The sequence below is a fragment of the Salmo salar genome, chromosome ssa03 (assembly GCF_905237065.1).
Source record: "Salmo salar chromosome ssa03, Ssal_v3.1, whole genome shotgun sequence".
NCBI classification, from domain to species: domain Eukaryota; kingdom Metazoa; phylum Chordata; class Actinopteri; order Salmoniformes; family Salmonidae; genus Salmo; species Salmo salar.
In genome coordinates this window covers 16,813,907-16,833,959 of record NC_059444.1, presented here as the reverse complement: position 1 = coordinate 16,833,959, position 20,053 = coordinate 16,813,907, and the positions used below count along the sequence as shown (strand labels likewise).

The 20,053-nt window shown below is 44.6% G+C and overlaps 1 protein-coding gene across 2 annotated transcripts in view; it reads right to left on the bottom strand.

Moving 5' to 3' along the window:
* Positions 1–20,053, bottom strand: part of LOC106599100 (nucleoprotein TPR) — a 32,046-nt gene that overhangs the window by 10,796 nt on the left and 1,197 nt on the right. For both annotated transcript variants that reach the window (XM_014190164.2, XM_014190165.2), the window contains exons 2-30: positions 19,878–19,982; positions 19,699–19,766; positions 19,491–19,578; positions 19,287–19,390; positions 18,925–19,089; positions 17,367–17,459; positions 17,206–17,286; positions 16,924–17,011; positions 16,582–16,713; positions 16,296–16,390; positions 9,699–9,896; positions 9,269–9,376; positions 8,672–8,889; positions 8,351–8,514; positions 7,954–8,090; positions 6,997–7,145; positions 6,563–6,725; positions 6,296–6,430; positions 5,857–5,997; positions 4,904–5,114; positions 4,532–4,752; positions 4,215–4,355; positions 3,921–4,037; positions 3,524–3,727; positions 3,116–3,312; positions 2,624–2,771; positions 2,382–2,519; positions 1,409–1,540; positions 718–848 (exon numbers count right to left, since the gene is read on the bottom strand). In XM_014190164.2, coding sequence (XP_014045639.2) covers positions 718–848; positions 1,409–1,540; positions 2,382–2,519; positions 2,624–2,771; positions 3,116–3,312; positions 3,524–3,727; positions 3,921–4,037; positions 4,215–4,355; positions 4,532–4,752; positions 4,904–5,114; positions 5,857–5,997; positions 6,296–6,430; positions 6,563–6,725; positions 6,997–7,145; positions 7,954–8,090; positions 8,351–8,514; positions 8,672–8,889; positions 9,269–9,376; positions 9,699–9,896; positions 16,296–16,390; positions 16,582–16,713; positions 16,924–17,011; positions 17,206–17,286; positions 17,367–17,459; positions 18,925–19,089; positions 19,287–19,390; positions 19,491–19,578; positions 19,699–19,766; positions 19,878–19,982 — 4,072 coding nt within the window. The remainder of the gene's footprint in view (positions 1–717; positions 849–1,408; positions 1,541–2,381; positions 2,520–2,623; positions 2,772–3,115; positions 3,313–3,523; positions 3,728–3,920; positions 4,038–4,214; positions 4,356–4,531; positions 4,753–4,903; positions 5,115–5,856; positions 5,998–6,295; positions 6,431–6,562; positions 6,726–6,996; positions 7,146–7,953; positions 8,091–8,350; positions 8,515–8,671; positions 8,890–9,268; positions 9,377–9,698; positions 9,897–16,295; positions 16,391–16,581; positions 16,714–16,923; positions 17,012–17,205; positions 17,287–17,366; positions 17,460–18,924; positions 19,090–19,286; positions 19,391–19,490; positions 19,579–19,698; positions 19,767–19,877; positions 19,983–20,053) is intronic.

Genomic DNA, 20,053 nt, shown 5'->3' with positions numbered 1-20,053 from the left:
TCCAAAGGCATAACGCGTGAGCGTAAAATAAGAGACAAAAAGTCAAATAGTTCCATTACAGTTCGTAGAAACATGTCAAACGATGTTTACAATCAATCCTTAGGGTCTTTTTAACATAAAACGTTGATAATATTCCAACCGGACAATAGCGTATTCATTACAGAAGAAAAAGAAGGAGCGGCGCACCAAACGTGCCCGCGCAGTAAACAACTCACTGGTCCCAGGCAGTCCACTGATAGACTGAGCTCCTATTCTCTGCCCAGTAACAGGAGACGCATGAAACACGTTTCTAAAGGCTGTTGACAGCCAATGGAAGCCTTAGGAAGTGCAAAATGACCCCACAGACACAGTAGTTTGAACAGGGATTAGATAGAACTACAAATCACTTCCTGGTTGGATTTATTCTCAGGTTTTTGCCTGCCATATGAGTTCTGTTATACTCACAGACATCATTCAAACAGTTTTAGAAACTTCGGAGTGTTTTCTATCCAAATCTACTAATAATATGCATATCTTAGTTTCTGGGAGTGAGTAGGAGGCAGTTTACTCTGGGCACGTCAGTCATCCAAGCGACTCAATACTGCCACCATCCATAACAAGTTATAGTAATTTTGATAAGTGTAGGTTATTTATTGCCTTGTTTTTTTATATGAACAAATATTAAGAATTGTACGTAAATTGTGATGAGTCTATTTAGAGTGAGGTGTGCGTACTGACCTGGCCACCTCAGCCTTCAGTCTCCCAGTCTCCTCAGAGAGCTGCTGGATGCGTTTGAGGTGGGCCTCTCTCTCAGAGTGGAGCTTCTTGTTCTCCTCCTGGTCTGTGTCCTTCTGTTGGCTCACCAGTTGCTGAGGGACACACACACACACACAGGGTGTGTTCTTAAATTCACTCTGGAGTGCCAGAGTGTGCTCAAAGTGTGCACACAAATTCAGAGCGTTGTCAGATTGTCCGTTCGTAAATTCTCTGAACATTCAGAGCGCACACTGGATGACCTGGCCGAAGAGTAGGGTTGATCTGAGCATTCTGACCTCAACTGGAGTCAAGCACCCAAGCTAACGTTGGCTAGCTACTTCAAGAAACAAATGAGAGAACAGCTCACTGAGCATTTAACTCTGCCCTAGCAGAGCTGGTTAGGCTGTTTTCATGTTATCCATATTGTTGGTGACTGCAACTGTTCTGCTTGCAACAACTGAATTACACTTATTTTCAGACGTTTAATGACACCGGCCATATTCAACGGGTGTTGTGCGTTCGAAAATTCATCAGTTATTCTGCGCTCTGGTACACTCAGACGAGAGTGCTCTGAAATCGGAGTAGATAGAAAAAGTGAATTTATGAACAAACAGTACACACACACATACTGTACATCATCTCTCTCACACAAACATTGAAGTTGACCTCTAACCTGTGTGCGGGCCTTCCAGCGTTTGCTGTCCTCTTCCAACAGTTTCTTCTCAGCCTGCAGCATGCCATTCTTCTCACTCAGCTCAGAGTTTGAGTCCTGCAGGGGAGTGATGTCCGCCTCCAGCTTACGCACCTGGAAGAGAAAGATGGTAATGGTAAACACTCAATTCACATGAGAAAAAAGAGCACTCTGTCAGTATGTGTATAGAGACAAGGGTTCTCCGTGTATAGCATCAAAGCAACAGAGTTCTGTAGAACTATAAAAAATATCAGATTCAGTCTCATCATACAGGTGATGTGTGTCCAAAAGGCAACAGACTGGCTCAGAAATCAACATTAGGATACCTACTAAACATTTGAGAGTATTACTGCAGCTGACAAACCTCTTTAGAAAGAAATCATGTAGCTAGTACCAATTATTAGTGATGCTTTTAACACTCATAGGGCCCAATAAAATCCATTCATGTTTTTGCTTGATTCCGTTTTGTTTATTCTAGGTTTCAGTCTTTTCGTCTTCTGGTTTTTGTTCTCCAAATCACCCACCAAGAGACCATTGTATGGTATGCAGTGTTTCTGTAGCACTCATGTGATTGCAGAGTTAACAAAACAAATGGCCACTGGATTGATGGAAATGATCAGATATTCTGCCAGGTAGGCATAGGCTACTTTGTAGTTAACATTTCATTGGAGGTTAAGGAATGCTTTTCCATCTATGAGTTTACAGTCATCATTAGCATCATCACTAACGGCTACACAAAATGTGTAGAAACGCACGCACCGCACACAAACATGGGCATTCGTGTGTTTCAGAAAGCTGCAAATTATAGCATTTTTCTATAAATTCAAAACATTTAGTTGATTTCCTAATAAGTTCAATACATGTTATAATATTGTTGAATTCCGTTTTAATGTCTGGATTCTGTGATTCTGTGCGTGTTTTCACATCACTCAATGGAGTGTATAGTAATCCTTACTTTAGCCTGGGTCTGGTGCAGCTCCTGATCCAGCCTCTCACGCTCCTCCTTCAGCATCTTGTTGGTCTCCACCAGCACGTTTAAGTTCTCCATCCTCTTCATTTTCTCATCGTGCTGGGCCATGGTCTTCGCTGTCAGCTGGGGGGCAGAGAGCGGAGTTGGTTGAAATTCAAATATGAACCCTTAGCAGGCTATAACAGAGGAAAGGATGCCCTGAAAGGTTAAGAACTTTCTAGTTCTACCTGTACTTTCTCTCTTTCAGCGTTGAGGCTCTCTTGTAGTTCCTTCAGCTCTCGGTCCTGGTGTTCAACCTGTTGTTTGTAGCGCAGTGTCTCAACCTCAGCCACCTCAAACTGTGTCTCTGCAATCTCCTTCTCACGACGCACAAACCTGCAGGAGGGAAAGGTCAGAGCAGGCTTAACAAACTGCTTGCTCGCTAAAGTACTGGTTAGGAACAGCTCTAGTATAGGCTTGGTTTTCCAGACACAGAATAAGCCCATTTTTAAGGTAGAATGGTGCTTTTTTTTTGTCTAGAACTAGCTTAATCTGGTCTGGGAAACCATTCCGTAGTGTAAAAATGTATCAGTGTGATCTTTCAGTTTTACAATCAGGAAATTCAGGTGACCGCAGATTCAGATGTAAAATATCCATGTATAACACAGGTCAGCAATACAGGTATCAAGTATCTATAAAGGAATTGGCACAGTAAGCAAAGTCACATCCCCATCTACTACCTGAGGATCTCCAGGATTTGTTCCTGGGACTTGCCCTCTTCGCTGAAGGACAGGTTGAGGCTGCTCTCCCTACTAGCTTGTTGCTGCTGCTGTACTGTGGCGGCCATTTTGGCTCCCAGGCTCTCCATCTGCTGGTGCAGCAGTCCATTCTGCTTCTGCAGCTCGTCTGCCCGCTTCTGCTGCTTGGACAGGTCCTCCTGGGGGAAGAGGGTAGCCAGGGTGTGAAGAACGATGTGTCCAACTCATCACCAGCAAGCAACTGATGGAACCGTGAAACTTGACATTTCAGTATTCAGTTTCAGTAACCTGCTACATCCTGGCCAAATCTAATAGTTCTTTAGCACATTGTCTGTTAAAAAGATCTGCATTACTCTTTCAACAACGTTCTCCCCCCACCTCCCGACCAACCTTGAGTTTCTTCTCCAGCTGGTTCCAGTTGGTGCGAGCCTCCTGTAGCTGGGTGGTGATCTGTTTGGCCTTGTCCTCCAGCTGCTTCCTGCTCTGGTTCCCCTGCAGGCCTTGTTTCTTGACCGCCTGTAGCGCCTCCACATCAGCCGCATGCAGCATCAGCTCCCGCTCGTACTTGTTCTGGGCCTCCGCTGCCAGCTTGCCCTGTGCAAGGAGAAAGAGAGTCAAGTTTGACAAACCCATGCCTAGACACTGTCATACCAATAGTCTTTCTAGCGTTTCACCTCATTTATAATTAGAGGTGAAGCTCAAAGGATCTGAAGTAAGCAACATCCAGGGCAGTTTGCCCTTAATTATCGACTGAGAACATGTAGCCTGACATTAGCTGGAGGTCTACCTGCTGCAGGCTGTCCTGCATGGCCTTCTGTTCCTGGGTGACGGCTGCAGCCTTCCTCTCCTCTGCCTCCTGCAGCTCTGACTGCAAGTTTTTCATGGTCCTCTTCAGCTCATTCACCTGGGGAAAAAGGAGTGGGCATGAGTGGAGGATGACAGAGGAGAGCCTTGTTGGGCCCCCGACTAACATGTCAGCTCCAGGCATCCAACATTAAGAGGGGTCAATACATTGCAACATTTAGCCACAGCTGTGGCTTCTGATGTTTTGAGAAAGTATTTGGTACAGTTGCCATATTACCTGTTTCTCCACAATGTCCACGGCCTTCCTCTTCTCCTCACGGAGCTCCTGTTTCTCCTTCTCAGCCTCCACCAGCTTCTTCTCCAGCCCACGCTGGAACTCCTGGGCCTCCTTTAGACGAGTCTCCACAGGAGAACGAGCCTGAGAGGTAGAGAGAGAGAGAGAGGGATGTTAGGCATCAAATTGGTGTTCAAAGTGAGTTTGAACTCCACTGGTAGCGCCGATTACTACAAGGATGGAAGATTGATAAGTCAAAGGGTCATTGTAGGATAATAAGTACTTGTACGCTTTTCTTGTGCTAATTCTCAACACATAACCTGTTTCTCTTTGCTGAGGGACTCCTCCAGGCTGAGCACCACGGTGCGGTACTGCTCCACGTTAGTGCTCGCGTTCTGCAGGCGCTCCTGCAGATCGCTGATCTGCTTCTCGGCCTGCTGCAGACGCCCGCGCACCTCCTCTAGTTCTGCCTGGAGCTTGGCCTGGGCCTCCTGGGTAGCCTGGGACTGGGCCTGAGACTGAGCGAGGGTCTGAGAAGGAGCTACAAACAAAGCACAAACAGATAGTGACTGAAAATGCCAACAGTTCTGGTCCAATGCCACCATTTCCAATGCTTTTACACAATACATTGCAATGTCTCCTGTCAAATTCCCAGAGGACATCTGTATTTGCCACTTTGGACGGAAGCCTACCTCTTAACGGTGCTCTGATGGGTGCCCGGGGGTTGGTCTGGCCCAGGCTCTGACCCTGGCCCAGACCTGAACCCTGGTTCTGGCTCTCAGCATGGCTGAGCTGTTGTTTCAGAAGGTTAGCCTGCTGCTCAGCATTCTTCAACAGCTCCTTGGTCTTCTGGTGCAGGGCACACTGGGCCTCCAGCTGCTTCTTGGCCTCCAGCAGTTGAGCCTGAGGGAGTATATTAAAATAAAAACTGGTGGAGGAAGGAGAGGGGGCCTAAAAGTGTCCGCATGCTCCCAGCCGAAACAGTTAGCGCATATATTATGACAACATTGTGACGTTTTTCTTTGTTTTGGTCTTCGGCAAGGTTTTTTTGGGCTGTCCGTGAACACACACACACACACACACACAAAAATGTCTGAAGGCAAGACGACGTCTACGCCCCTTCGTCAGTGATTGGTCAACAGTAGGGATTCTTCAATGAAGTGCTTGTTGTCATTCAACGAGAAACAAATCATTTTAATGCAAATTTCTTCACTTTTTGTGCCAAACTTCTTAGTTTGATGTAAAATTGCTCGACTAAAATCTTGGCAAAAACGTCAAAATGAATGACAGATTTCTTGAGTCATCTTAGATTAATTCTGAATATTGAGGAAGTGTACACTGGCTACGGCGTTTAAAGATACAAACAGTACTATTGCCGCTTTTTTCTCATTATTTTAAGGGAGTACGCGAGCTGAACAGAAGCATGCGGAAGGCTTAAGTGATGTTATGGTAAAAGCCACAGAAGGTCTAATATTCTCATGGTCACGGATATTCAACTCATACCCTACGAGAAGGGCAATTAAAGAGAGAAGGACAGAACGAAAGGGTTGGGGGAAGAAAGAGGGGATGAAAAAGTGACAGAGGAGATAAAGGAGACAGAAAAAAAAAAGACAACCCGTAAGAAAAAGATTGAGTGTATACGAACGTCTTGGTTACGGCCCAGCGTGTGCCTCTGCTCCACCTCCTCAGCCAGTTTCTTCTTAAACTGGGTCAGCTCTCTCTCCAGTCTCTCTATCTGGCTGTTCAGACGCTGCCTGGTCTCGGTCTCTGTACGCTCCATCGTCAGCTAGGGGACAAGAGTAAGCCAGGGAGGTGATCGTCATTTAAAAAAAATACAGGAAGTGTGCATAGATCTTTTCTACACTAGAGTAGTGTGACTGGACTCTACGGGAAAGGTGCATTTGCAGTGATATCCCACAGGGCTAATGAAAGCAGCCATGAGGGTAAAGCCAAACCACAGATTTGTCCTTTGAGGCATTTTCAATTACTAGAGGCCCACTGTGAGGAGTCTGTCAGGATAGGCCTCAGTTAGTGTGCAATGTGTTTGTGTAACTGGTTGACATATGTAAGAGCAGTGTGTGTACCTGGATGGACTTGAGGTTGGTGAGCAGGAGGTTCTGGTTGCGCTGCTCAGCCATCATGGCTTCCTTCTCCTGGCTCAGTCTGGACTCTGCTGACTTCAGCATGTCTCTCTCCTTCTTCAGGTTCTCACCACGCACCTGATGGTGGGGGGAAAGAAAGAAAAGAAAGGAGAAAGAAGAAATGGAGAGAGGGGAGAAGAGAAATGAATAAACATACAAACCCCATAGCAACTTAACTAGCCCCACCTGGGCCAACCTTAACCTCCTAACCTCTGCCATGGCCAGCTTCTCATTGGCTGCCCGGAGGTCCTGGGTCATGGTGTGGATGATCTGCTCGTGTTTCTGAGCCATGGCGGCCATCTTCTGGCTCTTATCGTGCAGAGCAGCGATCTCCCGCCTGTAGCCGTTTACATTCTCCTGCAGCATCTCGTACCTGACAGAGACCAAACATGGTTTGATTTACTTCAGCGGATGGACACTTCTGCCCGCAAAAATACATATGAGATGTGTTTGTTCAGAGCATTCAAAAAAGGAAGCGGAAAATGATCAATAGCCAAAATAAAAAATGCAACAGAAATCAATTTTCTCCGAATTTTCTAAAATAAGTCAGGTGAAGAATGAAAAAGCAATGCTGGACATACACATCAGTATTGTCGTTGGATTTAGTATAACTTAAACAACAACTAAGCAGCCGGCTAACTTACCTCTTGAAGGCGAACTCCAGCTGTGTGGAGAGCTTGGCCTTCTGGGAGCGGACCGCAGACAGCTGCTCCTGTAGCTTCTCGTTCTGCTCGTTCAGCATCCTGTCGTTCACCGCCTTCTCATTCTTGTATGTGGTGAAGGAGTCGTTCAACTGGAAGGGGTCGAGTTAAAAAAAGATTTTGTTTAGTCCATCACAAAAAGTTTAATACCTAATAAACTGGCCACTGAGTGGGTGTGTGCGATCGCTCCCTTTTGATCACTGAGTGTAAGTTAAATGGGTTTCCATCGCATTTTCAACTCTACGGATTGTTCTGTCACAAACTGTGGCAATAAATCGCAAACTTGCTCAATCTGGTTTTGGCATATGCTCTCGAAACATTTCACTGATAGTGGACAGGGTACGTTATATGATGAGATATGGATAAGAGGAATATCATTTATATTTGATAATTGGCAGTCAACCATTGATTATCATATGTCACCAGCATTCAAATAATACTCTCAATATTTATTGTAAATTTGCGTCAAGCTCACCACTGTCCATCACCACCATGAAGTTCATAATAACTTATTTAACCTGCCTATAAACTCAGTGGTAGTAAAAATTATATCACGTGACTCCAAGTTTACCTCGATATGATGGTTATTATATCAAAACACAGAATATTTTGTAACAACTGATGAGTCCTCTCTTTCAGTGCCGAACTGCATGTCACTGCATTGACAGTGACCTACAAGTCATTTTGCATTTTGGACAACCCCAGGCAATAACAGTAGCCTAGTCAAACTACACACTGTGCCCAGTTTCACACGCTGACCAACGCGAGGTAAGTAAACAAACTCATAACATAGATGAGATACTATTCAATTTCCTTTGATTCCAAAAAGAAACAATTAAAAAAAGTGTCAACTTGGATGTTGTCTGACTGCCTGTCCCGTCTTCCTGGTATGCATCTGACCTGTTTGAGAGCAGCTTTGGCCTGGGTGGTCTGGGAAGACTCAGCGGCTGAAGCCCTCATGGGGGTGGACCTGGTGGGAGGGGGGAAGGAGGGCCGGCTAGGGGTGTACGTCTGGGGGGCTGCCTCCTGTGTAGGACCTGGGAATAAGAACATATATAATCCTGTCAGCATAACAAAGATCAATAAATTGATCTAAAACTCCAATAAATAAACATGCCCGTGTTCATGTATTGATTTGGTTGTGTGTGAAGGTAGGCTCAATGCATATAGCTTTGTCGTGATTAGGGTTAGGTTGAGGGGTGTTTATACTGTGGTGGTTGAGGTTACGTTTAAGTTGATGAGTGTTTACAGCACGTAGGTTGGGGTTAGGTTGTTATATGGTTGCTGAGAAGTTCACCTTGTGGTGGGAGGTTGAAGCCGGTGCTCTGGGACAGCAGGATGCGGTACATGTCTCTCTGGCGGCCGTTGGAGTCAGCCAGCTGCTTTTGCTGGTTCCTCTGCTCCTTTATAATCTCCTGCTCCTTCTGGACCTTCTCTAGCTGCTGTTCCAGCTGGGTCACACTACATATACACAAGACAGGAGGAATAGAGTTCGTTTTCAGAAATAACGCATTTGTAAAAAGCATTAAGCAAATTAAATCTGATTGACTGTATGGCTGAGATATTATGTTCAAGGGTGAGGAAGTACAGTGTCAAGGGGTTGATAAACGTTCCCTACCGTGCGGACTTGGCCTCGGTCTGCTCCCTCTCCATCTTCTCCTCCAGCTCCCGGAGACGTGCCAGCATGCTCTGGTTTTGCCGCTGCAGCTCCTCCACACTGCGGAAGGAAACCTGGCGCGGGTTGATGATCTCAGAGCTGCTGCTCAGGTTCATCGTCTCCTCGCGGACCACCGGGTTGCCACGCGCCTCCTCCAGCTCCACTAGCAGGACGCGCACCTAGAGGGGGTGAAGAAAAGGAGTAAAATCTATATGAGAGAAACTTAAAGGCAGTGGCTCCTATTCTTGTTCCTAGAGGAGCTTCTCTTGATTTTGTTAAGGCAAGGAAAACCAAGACACTTTGATAGCCACCAAATTGTTAAATTCATGTTTTAAGTACGCCTATATTTCTGTTATTACGGTGCCATTACTCTGTTATTAGTACACCTGGACAGGAGTTTCACTGTTGATGGACCTGGCCCGAGTGCAATGGACACCATGTATTGTGAAAATACGGTTTAGTAAAAGTTGTTAAACTGGAACGTAGTTATTGTGTCATTTTAAGTTAACAGTTAAATGAATAAGGAAATGGTAGACACTAAATGACACCATGGTATACCTGCTGGGACATGTCCTCCAGCTCTCTCTCAGAGTGCTGGTTGTCCTTCTCCAGGTTGGAGCAGTGCTTTTTGGCCTCATCTGTCTCTTTCTGCAGGCTGTGGATCTCCTGAAGATTACAAGAGATCGAGATTGAGGCTTGGATTGACCAACTCAGACATTAGCACTGATATATGCCTATATTTTTCTGCATCGTATTCTCTCCCCTCTTCTATGTGATGTATCTGGGTTTTGTTCATGAAATGGAAAACATTTAAAAACTAAAATGAGCATTTCTTTTAAGTCTAGGTAGTCCCTCCCTTTTTACTGTCCGTTTTCTTCAGTTTGGTGCCTAATGAACACGACCCAGCTTCTTCCTCTGTCAATTTCTCTTTTCCCCTCCCCCACATATCGATCCTCACTCGTCCAGTCCTGCCATCTCTCCCACTCACCGTCCTGGCCTGTTCCAGTTTGGCACAGAGGCTGTTCATGGACCTCTGCATGCTCTCATACTCCTCCCGCTGGCGCTTTAGGATGGGCGCCTTCTCCTCCACCTCCTGCACGATCTCGTCCAGCACGCGCGTCACACGCCGGTTCTCCTGCTTCTCCACGAGCAACTGGTCCTGGACGTCCACGAATGCGTTGTACAGCTAAGAGAGCAGGATTGTTTTTTTTTTAAGATGTTAAGTCATGACTAAACATTTGCCATCAGAAAGTATTCATACCCCTTGACTTATTCCACATTTTGTTGTGATATTGAATTCAAAAACAGATTAAATTACACACAAAACCCCACAATGACAAACTGAAAAAATGTTTTTTTAGAAATGTTTGCAAATTTATTGAAAATGAAATACAGAAATCTAATTTACATAAGTATTCACACCCCTTTGCTATGACACTCCAAATTGAGGTCGGGTGCATAAAATTTTGTACCCCCCACCCCCCCGAAAATAACTTTTGGATATTAGATTGGCAGTCATGCACCAGCATATCAACTTTCCTGAATTGGATCATTTGTTTGAACCCCCTCCCCCCGTCAATAAAGTAGATGAGCGGAGGGTGAGGATCTCCTTCCTGAGAGGAATTAGGGACTGTAACATACTCTGTTTTACGGCATCAAGGGTGGAGGTGTACGTTTCATGACTAGCTACTCATGGTGTGATTATGGTAACGTACAGGAACTCAAGTCCTTTAGTTCTCCTGATCTGGAATACCTCACTATCAAATGCCAACCTCATAACTTCCAGAAAAATTCTCTTTGGTAATCGCTGTATATATTCCCCCTCACACCGACGGTGCAACGGCTCTCGAGGAAGTACACTGAACTTTGTGAAAACTGTATATCCTGAGGATGCATTTATTGTAGCTGAACCAATAAGAGTCAGAGAGAGTGAGTGAGTGAGTGAGTGAGTGAGTGAGTGAGTGAGAACATGGAACAGATAGTCCCCCACCAAAAAAAATCAATAGGAAGTTTGTTCTGAAGTGTCTGTCCTAGAGGTAGACCGATTACGATTTTTCAACGCCGATACCGATTATTGGAAGACCAAAAAAGCTGATACCAATTAAACCGGCCATTTTTTTTTATATATACAGTGCTCAAAAAAATAAAGGGAACACTAAAATAACACATCCTAGATCTGAATGAAATAATCTTATTAAATACTTTTTTCTTTACATAGTTGAATGTGCTGACAACAAAATCACACAAAAATAATCAATTGAAATCCAATTTATCAACCCATGGAGGTCTGGATTTGGAGTCACACTCAAAATTAAAGTGGAAAACCACACTACAGGCTGATCCAACTGTGATGTAATGTCCTTAAAACAAGTCAAAATGAGGCTCAGTAGTGTGTGTGGCCTCCACGTGCCTGTATGACCTCCCAACAACGCCTGGGCATGCTCCTGATGAGGTGGTGGATGGTCTCCTGAGGGATCTCCTACAAACCTGGACTAAAGCATCCGCCAACTCCTGGACAGTCTGTGGTGCAACGTGGCGTTGGTGGATGGCGCGAGACATGATGTCCCAGATGTGCTCAATTGGATTCAGGTCTGGGGAACGGGCGGGCCAGTCCATAGCATCAATGCCTTCCTCTTGCAGGAACTGCTGACACAGTCCAGCCACATGAGGTCAAGCATTGTCTTGCATTAGGAGGAACCCAGGGCCAACCGCACCAGCATATGGTCTCACAAGGGGTCTGAGGATCTCATCTCGGTACCTAATGGCAGTCAGGCTACCTCTGGCGAGCACATGGAGGGCTGTGCGGCCCCCCAAAGAAATGCCACCCCACACCATGACTGACCCACCGCCAAACCGGTCATGCTGGAGGATGTTGCAGGCAGCAGAACGTTCTCCACGGCGTCTCCAGACTGTCACGTCTGTCACATGTGCTCAGTGTGAACCTGCTTTCATCTGTGAAGAGCACAGGGCGCCAGTGGCGAATTTGCCAATCTTGGTGTTCTCTGGCAAATGCCAAAACGTCCTGCACGGTGTTGGGCTGTAAGCACAACCCCCACCTGTGGACGTCGGGCCCTCATACCACCCTCATGGAGTCTGTTTCTGACCGTTTGAGCAGACACATGCACATTTGTGGCCTGCTGGAGGTCATTTTGCAGGGCTCTGGCAGTGCTCCTCCTGCTCCTCCTTGCACAAAGGCGGAGGTATCGGTCCTGCTGCTGGGTTGTTGCCCTCCTACACATCTCCTGATGTACTGGCCTGTCTCCTGGTAGCGCCGCCATGCTCTGGACACTACACTGACAGACACAGCAAACCTTCTTGCCACAGCTCGCATTGATGTGCCATCCTGGATGAGCTGCACTACCTGAGCCACTTGTGTGGGTTGTAGACTCCGTCTCATGCTACCACTAGAGTGAAAGCACCGCCAGCATTCAAAAGTGACCAAAACATCAGCCAGGAAGCATAGGAACTGAGAAGTAGTCTGTGGTTACCACCTGCAGAACCACTCCTTTATTGGGGGTGTCTTGCTAATTGCCTATAATTTCCACCTGTTGTCTATTCCATTTGCACAACAGCATGTGAAATTTATTGTCAATCAGTGTTGCTTCCTAAGTGGACAGTTTGATTTCACAGAAGTGTGATTGACTTGGAGTTACATTGTGTTGTTTAAGTGTTCCCTTTATTTTTTTGAGCAGTATATATAGTGGGGGGGGAGTATTTGATCCCCTGCTGATTTTGTACGTTTGCCCACTTACAAAGAAATGATCAGTCTATAATTTTAATAGGTTTATTTGAACAGTGATAGACAGAATAACAACAAAAAAATCCAGAAAAACACATAAGTATTTGACCCCTCTGCAAAACATGACTTAGTACTTGGTGGCAAAACCCTTGTTGGCAATCACAGAGGTCAGACGTTTCTTGTAGTTGGCCACCAGGTTTGCACACATCTCAGGAGGGATTTTGTCCCACTCCTCTTTGCAGATCTTCTCCAAGTCATTAAGGTTTCAAGGCTGACGTTTGGCAACTCGAACCTTCAGCTCCCTCCACAGATTTCCTATGGGATTAAGGTCTGGAGACTGGCTAGGCCACTCCAGGACCTTAATGTGCTTCTTCCTGATCCACTCCTTTGTTGCCTTGGCCGTGTGTTTTGGATCATTGTCATGCTGGAATACCCATCCACGACCCATTTTCAATGCCCTGGCTGAGGGAAGGAGGTTCTCACCCAAGATTTGATGGTACATGGCCCCGTCCATCATCCCTTTGATGCGGTGAAGTTGTCCTGTCCCCTTAGCAGAAAAACACCCCCAAAGCATAATGTTTCCACCTCCATGTTTGACGGTGGAGATGGTGTTCTTGGGGTCATAGGCAGCATTCCTCCTCCTCCAAACACAGCGAGTTGAGTTGATGCCAAAGAGCTGCATTTTGGTCTCATCTGACCACAACACTTTCACCCAGTTGTCCTCTGAATCCTTCAGATGTTCATTGGCAAACTTCAGACGGGCATGTATATGTGTTCTTGAGCAGGGGGACCTTGCGGGCGCTGCAGGAATTCAGTCCTTCACGGCGTAGTGTGCTACCAATTGTTTTCTTGGTGACTATGGTCCCAGCTGCCTTGAGATCATTGACAAGATCCTCCCGTGTAGTTATGGGCTGATTCCTCACCGTTCTCATGATCATTGCAACTCCACGAGGTGAGATCTTGCATGGAGCCCCAGGCCGAGGGATATTGACAGTTTTTTTGTGTTTCTTCCATTTGCGAATAATCGCACCAAATGTTGTCACCTTCTCATCAAGCTGCTTGGCGATGGTCTTGTAGCCCATTCCAGCCTTGTGTAGGTCTACAATCTTGTCCCTGACATCCTTGGAGAGCTCTTTGGTTTTGGCCATGGTGGAGAGTTTGGAATCTGATTGATTGATTGCTTCTGTGGACAGGTGTCTTTTTTACAGGTAACAAGCTGCGGTTAGGAGCACTCCCTTTAAGAGTGTGCTCCTTATCTCAGCTCGTTACCTTTATAAAAGACACCTGGGAGCCAGAAATCTTTCTGATTGAGAGGGGGTCAAATACTTATTTCCCCTCATTAAAATGCAAATCAATTTATAACATTTCTGACATGCGTTTTTCTGGATATTTTTGTTGTTATTCTGTCTCTCACTGTTCAAATAAACCTACCATTAAAATTATAGACTGATCCTTTGTCAGTGGGCAAACGTACAAAATCAGCAGGGGATCAAATACTTTTTTCCCCCACTGTATTAACAGGGGGCATCCCTAAGTCTAAATATTACATTGCACAACCTTCTATGTTATGTCATAATTATGTACAATTGTGGAAAATTAATTACGGTCTTTGTTAGGAAGAAATGGTCTTCACACAGTTCGCAACGAGCCAGGCGGCCCAAACGGCTGCATATACCCCGACTCTGCATGCACAGAATGCAAAAGTGACAATTTCCCTAGTTAAAAGAATTTCATGTTAGCAGGCAAAATTGACTAAATATGCAGGTTTAAAGATATATACTTGTGTATTGATTTTAAGAAAGGCATTGATGTTTATGGTTAGGTACACAATGGTGCAACGACAGTGCTTTTTTCGCAAATGTGCTTGTTAAAATCACCCGTTTGGCGAAGTAGGCTGTGATTCAATGATAAATTAACAGGCACCGCATCGATTATTTGCAACGCAGGAAAAGGTAGATAAACTAGTAATATCATCAACCATGTGTAGTTAACTACTGATTATGTTAAGATTGATTGTTTTTTTTAAAGATCTGTTTAATGCTAGCTGGCACCTTACCTTGGCTCTATGATGCACTCGCATAACATGTAGTCAGCCTGCCACGCAGTCTCCTCGTGGAGTGCAATGTAACTGGCAATAATCGGTGTCCAAAAATGCTGATTACCGATTGTTATGAAAACTTGAAATCGTCCCTAATTAAAATCGGCCATTCCGATTAATTGGTCAACCTCTAGTTTGTCCTATATCTGGGAGATAAGAAACACCTGGAAACATGCATTTTATTTTTTACATTAACCCCTTTTTTTGTCACGAAACAGTCTCCATATATACTTCCATTCATTTTTTCAACTGGTACTGGGGGACCTTCAGACGGGTATTGTGAGGCCTGTGGTCATGTACGTGTTCGTGAGAGTCATCTTTCTATAGAGGGGTCATAATAGTTTTGAAGGCCAAACCGTTTGAACGCTACAGACGATTTCGTGAAAAGACCGATTTTTTGTGATGGTCTAGCTCTGCCCCCTTTCACTGCAGATGTGGAAGTGCCACGTCGGCTAACGCGGTGGATGGAGATGCATCCCATGCAAAAAAAACATCTCTTGCATAAACTGACAGATTATTTATGGTGATGTTTTTATTATACTAATTAGATATACGTTTTATCAACACATCGCCTGGGCTACTCATTCATCAATATTTTTTGACCATTGCTCCTCCCCCTTCTGGGACTGCCATAAGCTCGGGGCCCTGTGTCTGAACCGCGCCCTGTGAAACTAGGTCCTGGACTTCCTGATGGGCCGACCCCAGGAGGTGATGGTAGGCAACAACACTTCCTCTACGCTGATCCTCAACACTGGGGCCCAACAAGGGTGCGTGCTCAGCCCCCTCCTGTACTCCCTGTTCACCCATGACTGTGTGGCCACACACGTTGCCAACTCAATCATCAAGTTTGCAGATGACAGCAGTGGTAGGTCTGATTGCCAACAACGAGACAGCGTCATTAATTTTGACGTTTTTGCCTAGGAGATATTAGTTGCGCAATTTTACATTAAGATGTTTGATGCAGTATTTCTCAATATAGAAATCTGCATGAAAACGACTCTCGTTGAATAACAAAGACTATTGAAGAATCCCTACAGTTAGCCAATCACCAACAAAGGGGCATAGACTTCGGCTTGACTCCAGAAAAAATGTAATCGAAGTCCAAAACGTCACAAAATGTCTTCATAATATATGTACAAACTCTTCCTACCCGTTTCAGCTGGGAAGCATGCGGACACCTTAAGACTGAGGGAAAGAGTAACGTTCCAACAGTACAATGACCCCAAGCACTCAAACAAAACAGCCCTGGCATCGCTTCAGAACAAGAATGTGAAAGTCCTTGAGTAGCCCAGCCAAAGCCTAGACATGAATCCAATTGAAAATCGGTGGAAAGACTTGACTGCTGTTCACCGTCGCTCCCCATCTAACTTAACAGAGCTTGAGAAACTCCCCAAATCCAGATGTACAAAGCTGATACAGATGTACCCAAGACGACAAAGCTGTAATCGACGCCAACGGTGCTTCCACAAAGTATTGATTCAGGGGTGTGAATTCTTATGTAAATAAGATATTTCTGTATTTAATTTCAAAAGATTTGCTAAAATTTCTAAAAACATGTTTTCACTGTCATTATGGGGCATTGTGTGTAAATGGTTTGAACAAAAATATATATTTAATCCATTTTTAATTCAGGTTGTAACAACAAAATGTGGAATAAGTCAAGGGGTATGAATTCTTTCTGAAGGCACTGTACCTTCGAGACTTTTGGACCCTTCATTTCATTTCAATGCTTCATCACAAAATTTTACCTCCATGAACTTCATTCCAGGCTTGACAATCTTGGCCACAGCAGCTGCGGTCGGACACATGGAGTCCAACTCTTCCTCTGTGAGCACTGGCATGCCTGAGGAAATCAACACTTTTTAAAAAACAATCCTCATTCCATAGTTAGACACCTTGTCCTGCAGTATGAGATAATATCTCAAATAAGCAATTTCAAGTGAACAAAGGACTGAGGAGTCCAAGGTCAATAGATTCAGATTGTAGCTAAAGGAAAAATTCCAGACAATACAGATATACAGTACTGTCCCATACTTCTTTTCTTATCTGAGGCACGCAAGTTGGCGTTCTCCAGCTCCATCTTCTTAAACTTCTCCTTCAGCTCAGCCTCCTGTTTGCTCTTTGACCCCTCCATGTCTGCCAGCTTCTTCTCCATGTTTTGTCTCGCTGTTGGAAGGAAGAGCCATGACATAATTATAAAAAAATGTAAACATTTGTATTAATTTTTCTATTAGATTTCAGCCAAACCAAAGTGTTACTTTTTCCTATAACATTTGGGTCTTTTCAAAATATGATATTATTTAGATTGTATCAATTAATGGTTGACACAACAACTATTACGAATTGGAAACAGAGTGCACGCATTGTGGATCTCACCATCACCAGCCTCCTTCACCAGCTTGTGCAGCTCCTCCACGGCCCTGTTCAACTCCTCGTTCTTGGACTCTGCGTCTGACGCTGACCCCTAAAGAGACCACATAGAAGAACGGACCATTAGCAAGCTACCACTGCACTGCTATGAATGCCTTATATGCCTAAATGTTCACACTAAATATTGTACATAATGCAAAACAGTGCTAAAACATACCCCTGCATACTAAAAAACAGTGCTCAGACATATTCCAGCATAGTACATTAGAAGAATAGTCAGATAATTACCTTGTATAAGTTGGAGAGCTTGATGTGGGCATTCTGTTCATTGCGGTACTTCTCCTCCATGCTGCTATGATGGTCTTTAGCCTACAGTACATAGATGTATCGATAACAGTATAGTTCCTTATCAATAATCCCATTTATAATCAGTTGAATTTACACCAAACCTCTTTCAGTTTTGTCATCAGGTCCTCCACTCGCTTCTGCAGGTTCTCACTGCTGTTCTTCAGATTGGTGACTTGGGTTTGAAGTCTTGTGACCTAGAGAGAGGGTGGAAGCCACAGGGTGTAAGGACATAACACACTGCTCTACAGTGAGGGAAAAAAGTATTTGATCCCCTGCCAATTTTGTACGTTTGCCCACTGACAAAGAAATGATCAGTCTATAATTTTAATGGTAGGTTTATTTGAACAGTGAAAGACAGAATAACAAAAAAATCCAGAAAAACGCATGTCAAAAATGTTATACATTTATTTGCATTTTAATGAGGGAAATAAGTATTTGACCCCCTCTCAATCAGAAATATTTCTGGCTCCCAGGTGTCTTTTATACAGGTAACGAGCTGAGATAAGGAGCACACTCTTAAAGGCAGTGCTCCTAACCGCAGCTTGTTACCTGTAAAAAAGACAACTGTCCACAGAAGCATCAATCAATCAGATTCCAAACTCTCCACCATAGCCAAGACCAAAGAGCTCTCCCAGGATGTCAGGGACAAGATTGTAGACCTACACAAGGCTGGAATGTGCTACAAGACCATCGCCAAGCAGCTTGGTGAGAAGGTAACAACAGTTGGTGCGATTATTCGCAAATGGAAGAAACACAAAAGAACTGTCAACCCTACCGTCAAACATGGAGGTGGAAACATTATGCTTTGGGGGTGTTTTTCTGCTAAGGGGACAGGACAACTTCACCACATCAAAGGGACGATGGACGGGGAAAGGTACCGTCAAATCTTGGGTGAGAACCTCCTTCCCTCAGCCAGGGCATTGAAAATGGGTCGTGGATGGGTATTTCAGCATGACAGTGACCCAAAACACACGGTCAAGGCAACAAAGGAGTGCCTCAAGAAGAAGCACATTAAGGTCCTGGAGTGGCCTAGTCTCCAGACCTTAATCCCATAGAATATCTGTGAAGAGAGCTGAAGGTTCGAGTTGCCAAACGTCAGCATCGAAACCTTAATGACTTGGAGAAGATCTGCAAAGAGGAGTGGGACAAAATCCCTCCTGAGATGTGTGCAAACCTGGTGGCCAACTACAAGAAACGTCTGACCTCTGTGATTGCCAACAAGGGTTTTGCCACCAAGTACTAAGTCATGTTTTGCAGAGGGGTCAAATACTTATTTCCCTCATTAAAATGCAAATCAATTTATAACATTTTTGACATGCGTTTTTCTGGATTTTTTTGTTGTTATTCTGTCTCTCACTGTTCAAATAAAAATTATAGACTAATCATTTCTTTGTCAGTGGGCAAACATACAAAATCAGCAGGGGATCAAATACTTTTTCCCCCCTCACTGTATATGGTCACAATATTCATACCAAAGAAATGTAATGCTCGCCACATCATTATTGCTAAGAGTTATATTGACATTTTCTATGTCTATTGCTTTGTATACTGTTATCCTAAACAAGATCATACAATTACAGAACAGCCTGGTGAAATTGAAGCATATATGATATATTTGCACAAGTAGTCATAAAACCAGTGGGCCTTATGGTACAGTACCTCGTCCTTCTTGCACTCCAAGCTGCACTTGAGCTCCAGGATCTCCTTGCCCTTGTCCCTGGAGACTGATAGCAGCTCCTCTGTCTTGGTCTTCAGTTCAGAGTTCAGCCACGTGTTCTGATTCTGCAGCAGCTCCTTCTCCTGCTCCATACGTTTCTCACGGTGCTGGAAATACAATGTGTGAAGTCCTTAAGCAATCATTGTAATCAATACAATATAGGGATGATCAGACAGGTGCATTCTCAGAGGCCTCCCATCTCAATCTGCTTCTCAAAGTGCTTGAAATACAACCTTGTTATGTTGGCAATGTAGTTAATAAAAAGTAAAGGGCTAGCACGCTCTGAGGCTCTGGATTCTTTCACCTGAATGGAGACCTCAGAGGATTGGATCTCATCCAGTTTGAGCTGTAGATCTATTTTGGCTGTGTTGGTCTCCACCAGCTTGTCATTGAGCCGCTTGACATCCTCTGCGGAAAACACACTTATCATATGGAACAATAGCAGGTAGTAAGACAAACAAATAATTTACAATGAGAAGAACTCGCATGTACCGAGTCCGTGTCTTACCGGTGAGATTTTCCACTTCTTGAGTTCTCTTTTCAAGCAGACGAGCCAGTTCCCGCCTTTCGGCCTCAATCTCATATTTGGCTTTGCTCTGAGATCAAATTATGATATATGTTAATGCTCAAGCCCTTCCATTCCCTGAAGTTTGATGAGAACGCTTTCTGCATGCATAAGTGGTCACGTGGACAAAGAAAGATACGCATATTCTCACCGGCTGCTTTGATTCCTTCTCCTCTGACGATTCCACATCCACACCTTTCAGATTGTTCAGCTCTTCGACTACAGAGAAAGAGAATATAACACTTAACCTTCAATCTAACCTTCTGGACTTGGACTGTGTGACAGGTGGAATGTCAACATTGGTAGTGTGGAAAACAACAGACTACTTACTGAGTTTGGTATTCTCCTCTTTGAGAGTCTGGTAATTCCGGGTGTGAGACACAATCTGCTCCTGACTCTCTGCCAACCTCTTCTCAACGTCAAAGTATTGCTGCTCTATATGTGTAGTAAGGCATGGGGGATATGTCACACATGGGCAGGCGATAGGCCAGCTCTCAAACACGTTT